Source organism: Meriones unguiculatus, chromosome 10 (genome assembly GCF_030254825.1).
Source record: "Meriones unguiculatus strain TT.TT164.6M chromosome 10, Bangor_MerUng_6.1, whole genome shotgun sequence".
NCBI lineage: Eukaryota > Metazoa > Chordata > Mammalia > Rodentia > Muridae > Meriones > Meriones unguiculatus.
In genome coordinates this window covers 88,867,347-88,885,311 of record NC_083358.1, presented here as the reverse complement: position 1 = coordinate 88,885,311, position 17,965 = coordinate 88,867,347, and the positions used below count along the sequence as shown (strand labels likewise).

The 17,965-nt window shown below is 41.8% G+C and overlaps 1 protein-coding gene across 2 annotated transcripts in view; it reads right to left on the bottom strand.

Moving 5' to 3' along the window:
- Positions 1 to 16,305, bottom strand: part of Palmd (palmdelphin) — a 45,683-nt gene extending 29,378 nt beyond the window's left edge. Inside the window, exons 1-2 of one of the 2 annotated variants that reach the window (XM_060392827.1) lie at positions 15,769 to 16,305; positions 1,148 to 1,228 (exon numbers count right to left, since the gene is read on the bottom strand). Coding sequence is in view for 1 of the 2 variants with exons in the window: in XM_021655440.2 (XP_021511115.1) it covers positions 1,148 to 1,228; positions 15,769 to 15,813 (126 nt within the window). In the remaining variant the exon portion in view is untranslated. The remainder of the gene's footprint in view (positions 1 to 1,147; positions 1,229 to 15,768) is intronic. The other variant, XM_021655440.2, reaches the window with a different exon arrangement.
- Positions 16,306 to 17,965: the final 1,660 nt, after the last annotated feature.

Below are 17,965 nucleotides of genomic sequence, written 5' to 3'. Positions count from 1 at the left end.
AGAGAGAGAGAGAGAGGGAGGGAGAGAGAGAGAGAAGGAAGGAGGAGGAGGGATGGAGGAAGGGAGAGGAGAGAGAGAGGAAAAACAAATAATTCTGGATCTCTTTCAAACATTATTTGAGAATTGACTGACTTCATCCAAATTGCTAAGTTTTGCTCTTATTTCATTGATTTTTCTGGGTGTACATGTTGTATTTCTTGAGTGTGTCTACTATGCAACATAAATTCAGTGTGACAGTTTGTAAGGCTAGCAGGTTAACTATGACTTTCAGCCATCCATCAAACAGTGGAAACGTCACCTTCCATAGGAGCACAGGAGGACAGAGGCTAACCAGAATCCTGAATGATGTTCCTTTTCAGAGATCAATACTTTTTCCATTAGAAAAATGGATTTAGCTGAATCTGGCAAGTTTAAGTTTGTGGATCTTATGACTGCATGCCATTGTTCATTGAGAGAATTCATTCGATCTGTTGATAGCAGCCCTGCCAGATAAGAACAGTTTCCTGCTTGGGCCTATTCACAAGGAGCTCCTGTTTGTCCTTTACTTGGCTCCTCTGACTAAAGCTATGTAATAAAATGTTGAAACCCGATGTGCTTTAGTTACAAAATGACCACACCCTGTGGAAGATGTAAAGTCTGAGTTTTCAGACGGGGATTTATTTATGGTTATGATCTCATGTTCTGTCAAAACAAAATAAAATAGAAACCCAACCATATGCAAACAACATCGGACTCATTGCAGGGAGCTTTGGAACACAGGCACCCTTGACCAGGCGAGACACTGTCTGCTCTGCAGCCCCTGGGGAAGGACTGGCCTTTCATTGATTTCAAAGGGGACTTCCTAGCTGGCTCCACTCCCCAGGGGTGGTAAGCAAGGCCGCTCCAGGGCCAAATTCTCAAGGTTACTGAGGAAGATTTGGGAACTCTTCATTAAATCGCAGAAGCAACAAAACCACGTTCCCAGCTTTCCCCAGGTTTGCCAAAAGGTATTAATCTCATTTGCAAATATTAGTGGCTTTCTGGCCTCCTCTCCGGTGACCTGGGAAACCTTTCTCTCCTAAAGCATCTTTACTGTGGAGGGCCTTGTAAGTGGTGCCAGGCTATTTGAACACAAAACCACTGAAAGAAAATGGAAGTCAGATATTACCTTTAGATGTTGGTGTTTCAATTTTTCTTCCTCTATTTTCAGACGCTTCTGTGAGATTTCTTCCTGTATTTTTCTTTTATCCTGAAGTCAAAGAAAAGTTCGAGTGTAATTAATTTTAGAAGTTTACAAAGGTATGTGAACTGGAGGTCATTATTGCCTGAAGGGGTAGACACCCTTCAGATACACTGATGAGAAGCCACCCTGGAAGCTTATGTTTTACAACAAAGGAGAGAAAGGTTGGTGATGATGGTGTGGTGGTGGTGGTGGGAGTGACAGAAAAGATTCAGCTTAAGGAAAATAACACGAGAGTGTGTTTTAATGAGGAGGACAAGCTTCACTATCTTTCTTTCTCTTCACCCTGTTTCTCCCCTCCTCATTAGGCTGGTGAAAGAGAGTTAGGAGTGAAGTAATGAAAAAAGGTGAGCTTTAAGGAGGGAGCTTTAAGGGGGAGACTGCTCCTGGCACAGGTTGAAGACATTGCTGGGTGAAAGGCCTCCCCAGGCAGAAAACAGGATAGCCAGGGAGCAGATCCTCAGAGAGGGAGGAAGCTGGAAAGTGGAGCAGCTTCCTCCTTGTATAACAGGCAGACAATGAAGACAGGGAGCTTAGATGTTACTCTCCATTAGCTGAGGTGAAAAATAATAATTCATGGCAAGATTATATATATATTTTTCATCAATGGTTGAATCTTTGAGCCAATCAAGCAGCAGCCTTACCACAACAGAAGAGCAGAGCCATTGCTGCTTAGAGGTTTTGTTTTCTGGAAAACAGCACCACACTGCCTGTGCTTGGTTTCTGACTCTTCTATTAATCTGTTCCATGTCATTAGATAAAATCCCATGGTAACTAAATAATCTTGTCTGTGAAACAGGGTAACTGAAAGCATCTACCTTATAAAATATGAACACCGGGCATATTCCTCGTCAGTGCTCAAGAGTGTCTGTTTAGCAACATTCAATAAACAAACAAATAAATAAACAAATAAATTAGCATTCATATAGAAGGCAACTGGCTCCTGCTGAAAGCACTTCCCCTGATCCTAACTGACTTAAAAGACGCACTGGATGAAATCTTTACATTTGATTAGCCAAATTAAAGGGAAAAAAAATCATATTTTCTCATTAAAAAAGAAAGGAAAAAAAAACAACAACAACCCTGAGGTGATATTATTATCCATCTTAACTCTACTTTCTTTTGGTCTTAACTCTGCTTTCACACTAAAAGTTTTCAGTGCATAAAATTTTGTTGCCAACAAAGGCACCTGAAAAAATTCTGAGGCCTAGTCAGGAGCTCATGCAGAAGGAAGATTATGAAAATATTTGGCAGCTTTATTGAAACAAGTACACAGCTTCCTGATGTGGTCCCTTTGAAGATTAAAAACTCTCCTTTTTTGATGTGTAAGTTCAGGTGCATTTGAAGAAAAACAACACACTGTCCCCAGCTGTTAGGCTGGGTTTCCCTTTGTGTGTAGGAAGGATACGTGATTTCATCAACATTGCTTTTTTAGTTTTTATAAACAATTCTTTTGGGAAAAAAAAACATAACTAAGCAACAAACAAGCTTGAGCCTTCAGAATGACTTTTAAAAATTTTAGGTTTTGTTTGTTTGTTTGTTTGTTTTGGCTGGGGGCAGGAATGCAATCTCATCTTCGGTCACAAAATTCTGTAAACCTCTGTGGCCCAATTCTCTATTGTGAGTGAGCAAATATTAGTAGCATTTTGTTTGTGCCAAACATCTTGTTAAGTGCCTCTTAGGCACTATTTCACTTAATAAGTTATAATAACAAAGTCATGCCATGATCATTTTCTCTTTTACAAAAGGGGAAATGGACGCTTTTCCTATCTAGAGTCAGGATTTGAACCCACACAACTTGCGACCAGCTCTTAATCAGCTCACTGCAGCATTTTCCCGAAGGGGGAAACTCCTTAGGCGAGCAGCACTGTCTCTCTTCTGCTCTCTGCCATCTGAAGCCCTCAGGTTCGGAGGCAGCCTCAGGACAGAGAGTCAGGAGTGGGACCCACTGTTAGTTAGTTAGTTCGGTTCCCCGGGGGGGTGTGATGAGCTCCCCACTTCTCCAGCAGCCCCAGGTAGGGGCTCCAGGACCTGTGCTCCAGTGACCGCCCAAGAAGCCAGCGATAGCTCCCTACTCCTGTTGGCTGCCAGTTTCTGCTGATTTTCTCTTGGGGTTAGTAATCAAGTAGTGGAAAGGGTGGTTAGAGGTGGGACTTTTAAATGTTTTGGTAACGTGGAGATTACAGGAGCGTTGCTTAGGAATATCAGTGTTTTGTCACTTGGCCGTAATGTGATGCCTGTCTCCCCTCAGTCGAGGCAGGTGGGAAGGGTAATTTTATAATGTTATAGGCATGTTCCTATTTTAAGATAAGACTGTCTTTTTTTTCTCCTTATAAGGTATTAATGAGCAGTAGATTATTATTCCTTTGCTAAGCTTGATAGTAATATATAAGCATTCCTGAAAAGTACTCTGGGAATAATTTAGTTTCAATACTACCAAATAACCTGTGAGTTGACCTTAAGTTTTATATGGAAGCCTACTGCTCTGTACCAGTGGTTAGCAGCCAGCTAGACCCTCTCCAACCTAGCAGGAAACAGAGATGCGTAGTACCAGCGATCCCCAGATGAGACTTGTCATGCGGGGCATTTATTATTGTGCCTATTCCGATGACTTCGATTGTTGACTACTTCATCAGTGTACAATTAGACTTTTTGTTCAATTACTTGTTCACTGAGCAGCTGCCTGGATTTTTGGCTGCTTTACTTAGCTCATTTCAGCAGTTGAGAGCCACAAATCCCAATTCTGTAAAAGACTACCTCTTATCTTGAAAATTAATCTCCTCACTTTGTGCAACTGAAAGTCATGATATCCACGTACTACACAAAGATACCCAATCTCGTACTTCTTAAAAGTAAGTGTAATACTGAAGAATATGTTGTGGAGATGTTGTTGATTAATTATTGATCAGTAATATTCATGTATGATTGGTTCTTCCAAGCAGGATTTATAGTAAGTTATTTTATTATTAATTTATCCGATACTTAGATGCTGATGTACAAATATAATATTCATATCAGTAGGAGTTTTACAGTGTTTGGAAACTTTTGAGGTCCTGGCAAGATGGTTCAGTGGGCAAAAGTATTTGGTGTGCAAACCTGATGATCTGAGTTTGATCTCCAGAAACCACATTTAAAAACAAACAAACAAAAACACAGTAACAAAACTTAGGCTGGGCACAGTGGTGCACTCCTTTAATCCCAGCACAGGCAGGCATTTCTGTGGGTTTGAGGCCAGTCTGGTCTAAATGATGAGTTTCAGGACAGGACAGCCAGGTTTACTCAGCAAAACAAAACAAAACAAAACCCCCGCTTAAAAAAAAAAAGTCATAATAGGTAGAATGGCACATGTCTTTAATCCTAGCACTCAGGATGCAGAAGCAGGCAGATTTCTGTGAGTGTGAGCACAGCTTGGTCAGCATAATGAGCTATTTGCTAGCCAGGGATATAAAGTGAGACCCTGTCATAAAAAAACAAAAAACAAAAAACAAACAAACAAACAAAAAACCAAAAAACAAAAAACGATGGAAGGAGAGGACTGATTCCTGAAATTTGTCTTCTGACCTTCAGATGTGTGCAGTGCCTGCATTCACACACATGATACACACATTATAATAAATAAATAAATAAATAAATAATCTAGAAGTAGATACTTTTTCTAAGATGCTTACAGTCTCATGAAGAAAAAAATAATTTCTGCAAGAAACTGCAGTCTGAGAAATATAGTGACAGTCGTTAGGCTAAAGGAAGATGGCATGAGTTTGAGAAGGGAGAGGTTGCTTCTAGCTGCCATGATTAGAAGAGGCTCTGAGTGGGTGAGGTGGGTGGTGGCTGGGGACTAGAGAATGGGGAGAAAGGTCACTCAGGTCAAAAGTCCAGTGGGAGCCACAGTCTGAAACGGGAACATTGGTCGTTATTTGGAACAGCAAACATAGAATCTCGATTGCTATATAGAGAGCAGCATGTAATACACTAAGAATAAATAACAGGCCAAGAACAGATTGCTAATGGAGACTCTTGAATTGCCGTGACAAGGGGCTTGGAACTTATTTATTTTTGGGATAGTAAGCAATGAAGAGTTTTCAGGAAAAAAAGAACAATTAAAACTTTGTTTTTAGAAGTTGAGCACAGCCTCATGGTGTAGTCGGGGAGACGTTGAAAGGAGAAGCCTGGTTAGACTATTCCAACAACAGAAAGCCCATGAGTGCTGGGACTGAAGAAGCAGAATGAATGGATTCTGAGGAATATGAGGGAGGGGGAGGCAGAGATCACGTGAGATAAAGTGCTAAGTCGGGGAGAAGAGCAGATTCATTCACAGAAACCGGACGTTCGGGTGGAGGGAAAACTTTGCGATTCCTATCGAGCTGTAGGTGCCCTTGGGACTACTTGGGGGAGCTAGGCGTTAGACTCTTAGCTAGAGGTACAGGTGGGGAGCTTTGGGTGAGAGCATAATTTCTCCTGGAGAGAACTGAAGGGCTCCAGCAGGCAGAAGCGAGTATGGCAGACGTGGTGCCTGCAGTTCCTGCCCTTTACCCTTCTCCGCAGTCCCTTCTCCTAAACCGTTAGATTACATTCTTAAAGCTAGCCGCTTTATACGGTCTGTTCCCTAATTTGGCCACTTTCTTCTCCTAAGACTGACCACCAAGGCCCAACTATCAAAGTACCAAAATTCAGCAATCAAAGTCCCCTTTTGGGCTCACCTAGTTAATGTGCCCAATTAAACATCCCATCCTAACAGAGGATTTCCCTTTTCCCTTTGTAAAGTGCCACTTGCCTATGGGCATGTCTGTCTCCTCTGTCCAGAGGCAGTCCTTTGTCCTTCTGGGGCAAATATCCCTTCCCCTTCTCCCTTGCCCCATTTCTCCCCTCCCCTTTGTCTCATATTCCTTGCCCTTTGTCTTTCTGGGGCAAAAAAAGCTCCTATGTGCTAAGAACTTCCTTTCAAGAAGGAAGGGTGAGGAAGATCCTCCATGAAGCTACTTGGCCTCGGGAATAGAGACTTTCAAGTGGAAGTTTTAGATTCAGTCAGATATTATTTATAATGAAACTTGATGAATTGGGCCGTGTGACTAAAAGAAGCAATTGGAAATATAAACAGTTTACAAGAAACAAGAAGTGATAACAATAACTGAGCTGTGATGTTGCAAGTTGTAAGAGATTTATTGCTAACATGGTCCAAATGCTTCATTTTACAAGTAAGAGTTTACCTTAAGTAGTAAAGCAACTCGCTTAATAAGCTTTTTCTTAATAAGTAAGAAGTTCTCACGAATTCCCAGCCCTGGGCTCCGTTCACTTCTCTGCACTCTCTCCACAAAACAAGGGAAAAGCATGAATGAGAGAGCACAGAGGTAAATTTAGGTTAAAGTGAACAGAGAGAGGTATCCTGTGATTGCACTAACTACATCCTTCTTGGACAGAAAGAGGGCGTTGGGGCTCTTTTCCTAAACCAGCTGAAGAAACTGGAAGGGGCAGGTTAGAACAAGGACAGAATCCGATTAGTCAAATGTGATTCATTTTCCTAGAACCTGAGTCGATTGTGACCTGTTTGATTTTATTTTCCTCAGTAGCATCAGAAGCTTTTTTTTTCTTCTTCAGTTTTTTGAGACAGAGTTTCTCTGTGTAGCGTAGGCTGTCCTGGGCTCACTTTGTAGACCAGTCTGGCCTCCAGTTCATAGAGATCTGTCTGCCTCTGCCTCCCAGAGTGCTGTGATTACAGGCATGTGCCCATGGGCTTGGCTGAAGTTGCTTATTTAAACTTAGATACTACCAACAGGCAGAGCTCCTGGAGATGTGTAACGATAGCCTTGAGAGTAAAGCATATGCAAACACACACGTCTTAAAAACAAATTCGGACTCCATAAAGAAGTTTACTCAATTTTAACGAAAGTAGCCTTAAAGGATTCTTGGAAAAAGTTATTTAAAACATTTTCCAGAGGAGTGGTAGAACAGCACAGTGGCCTACATGCCCAGCCTGCAAGGCTCTCGTACCAGCCCCGGAAAAGAGGAAAAGAATTCCTGGAAAAGGAGCACTATGGAAGACAGACCACGAGGCGTGGGTAACTTGTAAATATCTAAACACGATGAGAAATCATCTCAGAAACGAAGAGACGAAAGCTATGAATCAAACAAAAGTAGCAAGATTAAGTAGCTGAATATCTAGCTGGGACCTTCGCAATGACCTCACATTACCAAAAATAAAGAAAAAATAGTGGGACCTTTTTTTTTTTTTTTTTTTGCCTAGGTATAGTTTATATTTTCTGAATTGGTTAAATTAAAAAAAATTTTTTTTGTTTATTACAATTTGTTCATTTTGTATTCCAGCTGTAGCCCCTCCCTCCCTCTTCTCCTTCCATGGCCCTTCCCCAGTCCACTGATAGCAGAGGTCCTCCTCCCCTTCCACCTGACCCTAGCCCATCAGGTCTCATCAGGACTGGCTGCTTTGTCTTCCTCTGTGGTCTGATAAGGCTGCCCCCCCCACACTCAGGGGGAGGAGATCAAAGAGCCAGCCACTGAGTTCATGCCAGAGACAGCCCCTGCTCCCCTTACTAGGGAACCCACTTGGAGACTGAGCTGCCATGGGCTACAATGAGCAGGGGTTCTAGGTTATCTCCATGCATCTCCATGAATGGTCCTTGTTTGGAGTATCAGTCTCAGAAAAGACCCCTGAACCCAGATATTTTGGTTCTGTTGCTCTCCTTGTGCAGCGCCCACCCCCTCCAGGTCTTTCTATCTCCTCCTTTTGTAAGATTCCCTGCACTCTGCCCAAAGTTTGGCAATGAGTCTCAGCATCTGTTTTAATACCCTGCTGGGTAGAGTCTTTCAGAGGCCCTCTGTGGTATGTATGCTCCTGTCCTGGGTAGGAATCATTTTTAATAGTATAAATACTGCAAAAATTCTGATGACATAAAGATGGGAAACACAGAACAACAGGCATGTGTGTGTGTGTGCGTGTGTGTGTGTGTGTGTGTGTGTATGTGTGTATTACGCTGATTTCAAAACAGAGGTAGTAAAACTACTGATGATATATCCATTGTCACACCTATTAGGATGACAGATAAAATAACAGTGTTCCACTCATGGTTTGTTTTCATATTTTTAACTTAAGAGAAAAGTCTTGATCCTAGAAAGGGCACAACATTAGTACATAAGGAGAAGCTGCCGCTTGAGTGGACATGGGTCCTCTGACACTAGGTTTCGGTCTCTGGTGGGCTTCACTTCAGAGGGAAGGAAAATGCATAAACATGATTATAAAAATGGCACAAACTCCTCAGAATATTGGACAAAGTAAAAGATATCAAATGACACAAAATGGCAAATGCCCCACTTTTTGGAAGAAATAAAAAGGTGATTTATAAGTATTTAAAGACCAATACATTTATTGGCTATTCCCTGGCAACATTGTAGAATGAGTTTTATTTAGAGAAGGGATAGTGTCTTCAGACAGGAATGTCCAGGAGGCAGGATTTGATCCTACATAGTCAAGGGTGAGGCTGTAGCTCAATGTTACTGTTTACCTAGTATGTGTGAGATCTTGGTTCATCCTCAGCTCAAAACAAAACAAACCCAAATATTTGAAACTCACTTTTTCCCCCCTATGTGATTTAATTATTCCAAGATCCAGAGATAACGAGGATTATGACAGTCCAAATAATGGCTAACACTGACTAAGTGTTTGTGTCAGAAACCACTAAGTGCACAGAAACACACAATCACATTAATTTATTTAGTCTTCCTCAGATCTCTGTGAGAATGAGACAATGTTTATTTCTCTCATGCATGTGAAAGAACACAGGGACCAACACACCTAGCTCATAGGATTGCAGTATTTCGTGGTTTCCCTGTGGCCTTAAACAGACCCTCATTGTTATGGTGTGGATATGAAATGTTCTCTCTGGATTCCTGTGGTGATTGCTCAGCCCTCAGTCCTGTGGTGCTGAGGTAGGAGGTGATGGGAGCCTCAGGAGGTGGGAACTTGCTAGGTCAGTGGTTCTCAGCTTTCCTAATGCCAAGGCCCTTTAATAGAGTCCCTCATGTTGTGGTGACCGTCAGCCATAAACGTATTCTTGTTGCTAATTCACAACTGTAATTTTGCTACTGTTATGAATCATAATGAAAATATCAATGCTTTCCAATGGTCTTTGGCCACTCCTGGGAAAGGGTTGTTCGACTCCCAAGGGGTTTGCCACCCACAGGTTGAGAACCACGGAGCTAGAGGAAGCACGCTGCTGAGGGTAATGCCTGAGAAGACTGTTTGTGTTCTCAGTCCTTTACTCTCTGCTCCTCTGCTGCATACTGCTGCCATCACTCTGCCCAAGTGCATGGGGCCAAGGACCAGAAAACTGCACCGCTGAAATTGTGAGCTGTGATAAATCGTTCTTCTCCTGGTTGACCTCTATAGTTGTGAGCCACCGTACGGGTGCTGGGAATCCAACCCAAGTCTTCCGGAAGAGCAGCCAGTGCTCTTGACTGCTGGGCCATCTTCCCAGGCCCTGCACTTTCTTTTTCATGTCAGCCATGGCAATAGGGTTCTGGGTTATCACTACTATTTACAGGACAAGTTCAAAAGCTCCACTTTTCTAAACCTCATTGTATTCTGCAAATTAAATATCTTTCCCTAATCTTACAGTACATTCTAACTTTTTAGTGCTCTGCTCTTTTACTCCTCTGTCTAATCTTTCTGGTTTATGCTAATGAACAGTGACATCACAAATATGGACAGGTAACAAACACAAACAAGTCCCTGAATTATTATGAGGCTATGTAAAATTGGCTGGGTCTTCAGTGGGGAAAAAAATAATCTTTTAGGAGGCCATGTGATTAGCTTGTCTCTCCCCTTCACAGCTCATTGTATTCACTCATTTATTATTAGTATTATTATTACTGTATAATAATATTATCATTTATTATTAGTATTATTATTACTGTATATCAGCTATTGTTGAGTTAACTGCTGGGCTGGCAAAAAGATACAAAGATTTAATCAGTCCTGGCAGGAGGGAAATGACTACAATGGGCGTGAGGTGGGGAGGAGGTAATGGAGGTTAGAACAGTATATACCCTGAGAATTGACTTTTGAGCCGTCAAACCTTTGTAAAACAGTACCAAGTATTTCTGAAATGGCACTAGACTCTCTTTGCCTGCTTCTACTTATGGCTCACCAAGGAAGGCAGGGGAAGACTACAGGCGGAAGAGCAATAATTTGTGTTAGAAAACATGGTTCAAGCCGGGTGGTGGTGGTGCACACCTTTAATCCCAGCACTTGGGAGGCAGATGCAGTAGAATATCTATGAGTTCGAGATCAGCCTGGTCTACAGAGCTAGTTCTAAGACAGCCAAAGCTACATAGAGAAACCCTGTCACAGAAAGAGAGAGAGAGAGAGAGAGAGAGAGAGAGAGAAAGAAAGAAAAGAGAAAGAAAATAAACATGATTCAGTGAGAATTCACTAAGTATTTTTCTTCCCCCACCCAAAACATTCATCACGAATATCGTTTGAGACTTGGAGATGGGAAAGTGAAACTCTGTTTCGATGTTAACACTGAAATATGCAATATTTGTTTAGACTGTAGTTAAACGCTAAGACTGGAGTTTGTTTTAATCATAGTTTTCTAAAGAAACATATTTTTCTTTAGACCATCCAGTGAGGTCAAGAAAATCCTGTCAGTAGAAGTTCTAGCAGAGTAACTTTATCATTCAGTAGCACATTGGAAACATCTTCCCACTATCAAAAGACATTTTCCCTAATGAGCTATCAAAATTACTGTACCTCACTCCATGACCTTCTATATAGGTGGGCCGTTAGGTTTGGCAAAGAAACAGGGCCTGGCACACTGTGTGAAGAAACCTCTCCTTCTCTGGAAAAAACATGTGATCTTGGTACAGCACCGCAGAAAAATGCAGAGCCTCATTGTTTGAACATTCTGGCATAGGGTCTCTTTAGATTGCTGTGTCTTCACACTCATGAAAAACTGGAAGTTGTCTTTGTAGCAAGGGCTGAACTCAGAGGTATGCTTAACCATGGTACATTACACACTCCTGTCAACTCCAAGTCTTCAAACCTCTACACAATCCAGTGGCCCGGACACAATTAAGAGATACACAACTAGTTAATAACCAGTTTGGCTAGCTCCGAGTTTTACTGTTTCCTCTGTAGAATGAACAGGGAGGTGGATATGCTGGGCCTGGAATACACAAATGGGAACGGCTCCTTGGCCATGTGGCCTGTGAAGTCACAAGAGACAGTGCCCAGAAGGGGCCAGCTCTGACTCTAACATTTTGGTGTCACTACCTTGACATCTCAAATATTGGGTCCTTGCATTTTGGCTGTGCAATGGAACCCTCACACATCAACAGGAAGACCTGCTTTTGGGTGATCAGTTAGTGACTATTAGATGAGTCTCAAATACTGACAAAAACAACAATATGAGTGGGAGTGCCCAGGGACAGGGACTATGAACTAAAGAGCTATTGGGAATTAGTTATTATGTTATGATTTTAATATGCTTTTTGTTTTAATTGGGAGATTTCCTCTGTTTTATCCAAGACCTTCTTGCCTCCTAAATTCCTATGTTACAAGTCATGAAAATATTCACTGGGAGTGGAAAGAAATAGGGAGTGGGTCCAGGGAAATGTGAGAGAGCCTTATTGTTTTGCGTCATGGGCAGCTTTGGCCCGCAAATCTGGCTCCGATGCTGAGATTGCAATGTCAGGCCTTTCTGTGGCCCCTTGCCAAACGGAGGGAGGCCTCGGCAGGTGCTCTGGCTCCAGAGTCCTCCTGGGGTTTAACTTTTGACAGAGCCCACCTCCTTCATGCCTGTACCCAGGTGTTACCCTCTTTGGGAGGCCCACCCGCCCAAACCACTCCGCTCCACTCACAGCTGTAGCCCCCTTCCATCTTCACGCCTGATGTCCCAGAGTCTTCTCATAAAACTTCGATTTAAATATGTAAAACTCAATACATAATCATAAATTGAATACAGGTGTGAACAAATGAGTTGCTAGGCACATCCTGAACCATCAGAGTTAAACCTTTAAGTGAGGAGAGACATACCAGCTAACTTGTTAGCTCTCTAATCCTTGTTACCTCTTCTAATCAGGTATGTTCTCTGCAAACTGACATTATTAGCTCTCAGAATTCATCAGGACATTTCCCAGAAACACCCTGTGTTCGCCCTATGATCTCCAGATAGTTAAGATCTAGTTTGAGTACTGCTATATTAGGTGATGTATTTTCCAACATTCCCGGAGGAAGGAAGACGCAGCAATGTGTTCCCCGTGGAAGGACATGCGGGCTGATTGCGTGTTACTTATGTAAGGGGGATCTCCTCTGTCCTCTAGGAACCCACCTGGACTTGTTTTTGTTCTTTCCTGTGGACTCTGTTTAAGTCCAGAGAGTAGCTCTGTAGAGATCTCCTTGTCAGTGTGACCTGCTGTCCTCCACACCTCTCAATGTACTGGAGAAATTGGTATCCCCATTTCTAGGAACGCTAAATCATCAGCTTTAAGCTGGGTGTGTTGGCGCATGCCATTATTCCCTCCACCCTGGAGGCAGAAGCAGGCAGATGTCTATGAGTTCAGGGCCAGCCTGGTCTACATGGTGAGTTCCAAGCCATCTAGGGCAAAATAGTGGGACCCCATTAAAAAAGATTTAAAAGTCTCTTTCAACAGCTCTTTGTATAAAAATAAGTTTTTTTTTTTTGTTAAATGTGTACTAATTTGAAAATAGCTGCAAGAGACTTTTGATGTTCAAACTCAGTGTAAAGTTGCACTGTTTTCAAATTGCGGTTGGAAACAAAACTTGTTGACTAGAGTTTTTTGGTTATCGATTTACCAAATGAAGAGATACTACAGGGGCAGAGCAATGAAGGCAGAATGTGAATGAAGGTTATTAACTAACAGAGCCTATTTGGAGCACCCAGACTGACACACCCTCCTTTAAATAATTCTTTCTGAGCATTTTCATAATTTAGCTTTTATTGTGTTTACATCTTTGAGAAAATTTATGACTAATCTTAAAATGAAATTTACTGATAGGAGAAACGAATGGCATCATCACAGGGATAAAATATTTTTAGAATAATATTGTCACTTGGTTTAGCCAAATTTTATGCAGATGGATATTTTTCAATTATTTGCAGTAAAAAGAATAGCTATTTAGTCACTTGAAATCCTGTGTAGTAAGTACAATAATGAAGTTTATTTTTATTGCTTATAAGCTAGAGGATCATAATTCAATTAAAAATATCAAACAGCTCTTTCAGTGTCCAAGTTTGTTGTTTTTTATGTCCTTCCATAATGAAGTCTGTGTGTGGCTGTGCCTTGGTGTCTTAGGGAATTGACGTCTGATGCTGTCGTTGACGTATAAAAAATTATTTCAGTGTAGGAGAACAGTTAAATGATTATCTCTGAGTTTTTGTCTAGACCAGAGTCCTGTAATTTTAATGCCTTTCAAAAGTGAGACAATTCTTGAATTACCCTGTGTACTGTGTGTTTTCTTTTCCTAGGAAGAAGGAATAGTTGGGTGGCTTCCTGGGCAAGGCCAGGGTGGAGAAAGCTGGCATTTCCCAGGGTGTCCAGGGGGAGAGCCATTGTGTTGTTTCCATGGACACAGCACTGCTCCATTTCCCCTCTAGGTGGTGACAAATGTGACTGTGCCCTGTGAGGTGTAGGCTAATGGAAATTCATTCCTATAAACTTTTGCCAGTCTTTACCCTCCAGGCTTTAAGCAAGAATTTTACTTTCAAGCTAATTCTGTGACCTTACTTCAAAGACTTAATTAACTCTAATGGGATACGTTTAGGCTCATGGGATAATTTTAAAAGTTTATTATTTTTAATAATAAAAATATCTCTATATTCAGGAAACTAACTACCTACTCAATTCCCTTTAAGGCATCTTGACCTTGTTCTATCTTTAATTGCATTTGAACCCTCAATGAAAACTCTCTGGCTTTCTGAATAACTGTATGCAGGCATCTGTTTGGACCATGCACTATTTCACTAAATGGCCTAAGCCACAAACCATGTATAATGAGACCTTAAGATATTTCCCAGCTCAATAACACACATGCAAAAGAAAGTCCACCTGTGTGCTTCACTGAGTACATTGTTTCATTTGGTTCTTCAGGAGACAGAAGCTATGGGGAGAAAAATGGAACCTAGTTCTGAGCAACTCACAGGGTGCAGTGAAGTACCCTTTAGCCAACAGCTGTAATGGGAAAGGGCCATGCCAAGAACAACAGAGCACAGTACGGCTCCTGTCCCTTCAAGAAGGACAGCTGAAGCTGTGGCTGGATTTAACAACAAAACAAATAAAAAAAATTCCAGGCCAACTATTTTTTTTTTAATGAAAGGGAAAATATAGTAATTAGTATTCAGAAATTAAAAAGTACTGTCTATAGAGAGGTGACCAGTCTTCTCAGTGGACTCTTGGCCCCTTTTCACTGGTGAAGAAAATATTTTTTATTTATCGAATCCCTTCTGGGTAGGAAGAAAACCCCCACTATATTCACTTAGTTTAAAAAAAAAAAACACTAAAGTAGAATTAGCTTAATTATGAAAATCTGAAGAGCAAAGAGTTGACTAATATCCTACCTACCTTGATTTAGTATCAGTTTTTCAAAAAGTATTTACTGCTGTTTTGACAGTTAATTTTAGTGGCAGAAAATGTGACACAGGGGGGTGTGGATTTGCGAAGTTGCTTTTTCTCCAAAAATGCTATCAAAAGTTACAGCTAAATGATGAGAGATGGCTGGGTCTCAGACTTCCAGGTTACTGTCAGATACGACATTCAGAAGCAAATCAGAAAGCATGGTATCATTTAAGAGAAGTAATTTATTTCTCGCTGTGATTCTTTCCCAGAACAAACATAAAATGTACTACGTTTCTTCCCGGCCTTAGGGAAATATTTTCCAAATCCATCTCATGCATGGCATTCCTTTATTGAGATCTTACTCAGGCTACGTCTGCACTGGAAAACTGATCTCTGAGAATTACTGCAACGCGTGCCTCCCCTACTTTTTTGCCGTTTAACACTTCATTTGAGTATATACCAAGCTTTGCAGTAATTTGCTTAGGTTTCCTGGAATATGCTCTAATACTATGAATTTTTAAAAGTTTCAGATTCTCCCCCTTTTGGTTTCCCCTTTAAAGAGAAATGAACTTTTGAGGGTTACAGTCATTGCTCTGAAAAGTTTTCCAGTTGGGTATCTATTAATTTTTTTTTTTCAGATAGGAGGAACTTGAAAGAAAAACTACATTTCTAATGTTCACAAAAGGTGAAGGAGAGTTTACACACTACTTAAAATAAACAAAACAAAACTCACTGCCGTTTAAAATGCAAACACCATCTGTAAACTCCAGAAACATTGCCCTTCATCTCAGGCTCTGAAGCCCCAGTGTCATGGAGGGTCACAAGGGTTAAGAGAAACAGACCGGAGTCCATGAAGGCTGACAGTTCTGTTTTTCCACTTGGGAGTACTGGGAGATAAGGACAGTTAGCAATGGTGCAGTTCGTCTAAGCAACCACCTCAACGACTTAAAACTGCGCAGACTTACTGTGATGGCCTGGAGTCTTCCCTTCACCAGCTCAGCTTCTTCCATTCTAGAAGTGAAGGACGGGCAGACGCTGACGGAAGTCCCAGGCTACCATAAATCAAGGTGCCTCCTTGGGGAGAGGAGCTGGAGGTGACAGAAGAGACAGAAGAGAAATCCGCTCTTTGCACCAGGGAGAAAGGAGAGAGGATCCCGACTTGTCAGGAGTGTCTCTGAGCCGGTGCACAGATGAGGCCAGACACATGTAATGAGGGTGTGCTGGGGAGGCAGACGCTGCGGCTGCTGGCACGAGTTGACTGACAAGTTTGAACGGCAGCCGCACAAGCCCTTTTCCTTTAGGGGCTGCCAGCTCTTTGTTGTACTGTGCACGGTTAGCGAGGCGCATTTTCTTATTAACTGTTCCTTACCCAAGTCATTATTTTCCAGGAGTGGCACAGGCAACTGCCGTGCTGAGTGTCGGAGCAGCCCGTGTTCCTGTGAGACTGTGTGTTTAAAGTTACCTCACTTAGTTTACCTCACTCTGGCCCTAGAGATCACAACACACACACACACACACACACACACACACACACACACACACACACACACACACGAGAGAGAGAGAGAGAGAGAGAGAGAGAGAGAGAGAGAGAGAGAGAGAGAGAGAGAGAGACTGGGGCAGAAGTGCCAAGTAACTTGTTTGTCTGTCATCCTCTCTTTCTCTCTGCTTGGCTTTAGGTAATCATGATGGCTCCTGTAGTTACCTAAAAATTCTTACAGTAGAGTTTTTGCATCAAGCTCAGCTCCTGGCTCAAAGTCCCACCCCCAGACTTCTGTCACAGACCTTGGAATCTTAGGTCTTGCAAAAATTAGAGGTGTTAAGGTACTGATGTTACGAAGTTGGCTCTCTGGGGGTGCTTGGTGCCACCCTCGGATGTCTGGGGAATTTGACACCTATCTTGGACCCCATTCAAAAATGACAGTCTTCAATTTCGGGAAGGTGTCCATTTTGACCTCAGCAGTTATGCAAGAGAAAGGAGTGAACCTGTGAAAGTGTGCTCAGGAATTCTCTAACCCCATCCCTACCCTTTAGAGGAAGGCAGTGAAGCCCGGTGAAGCTCAGGTCAAAGCAGAGAACAGGAAGCTTAGCAATTGACTTTGTTTTCTTTTTCCTACCTATCCTTTAAGCACATTTTGATGTGGTGAAGACCAATTACCATCAACCACGTTATTACGTGTTTGGATGCTATCAACCCTTTAATATCACCATTCAGCCAGAGAGGTGAAATGAACAAGCCTGACACTGAATACATGGCTTACGTCTCTTTGTGTTTGTGATATTTGTAATAGTAGTAGCTAATATTTGTCCATAGACAAATGCACTTCATCTTATTTATCTTAGAGGTGTTGAGTGATAGGTGCTATTATTCCTATTTTAAAATGAGGCAACAGGCTCGGGGAGATCATTTGCCACCTGGCTAATAAGTAGCAAAGCCGGGACGGGAATGTCAGCTGTCTAAGTTTGTAAAAGCCATTCATTAAGCAATGCCCAAGGACACAGGGCAAAGAGACACAGGCTGAAGGTTAAATCAGTCTGTATGGGGGAGGTGGACCCCAGAATCCTCCTCCCTTAAGCTCCCAGGATGCTTACAGATGGATGGAAAAACTTTAGGCAGAAGCCTGTGTTATTCTATTCCAGAGAAACTTACAGACCTTAGTAAAATCAGATTGCTTCATACTTTTATTTGGATCTCTCCAACGACAGAGGCCACACCCTGAGTCAGTCACCTGAAGAGGGATCTTATCACTTTCAAACATCTGAAATCACAGAGGGTTTAGTATCTAGAATATATAAAGAACAGCAAAATTTAGACATCAAGGAAATAAAGTTGACAGTCGATAAATGGGCCCATGATCTAAACAAAAGAAATACCATTCAAAATGAGAGATATAAATGGCCACCAAGTATTTGAAAAAGTTTTCAGCATCTCTTGCCATCAGAGAAACAGAAATTAAAGTACTGAGGGTGGCCACCATCAAGAAAAGAAGTGACAACAAATCTGCTAAAGATGTGGGGAAGACAAAAACACGTCTTACACTGCTGGTGGATGTGTAAACTAGTGTAGCCACGGTAGGTATCACTGTGGAAGTTTGTAAAACAAACAAACAAACAAACAAACAAATAAATAAATAGAACTATCATGTGATCCAGCTATTCCAC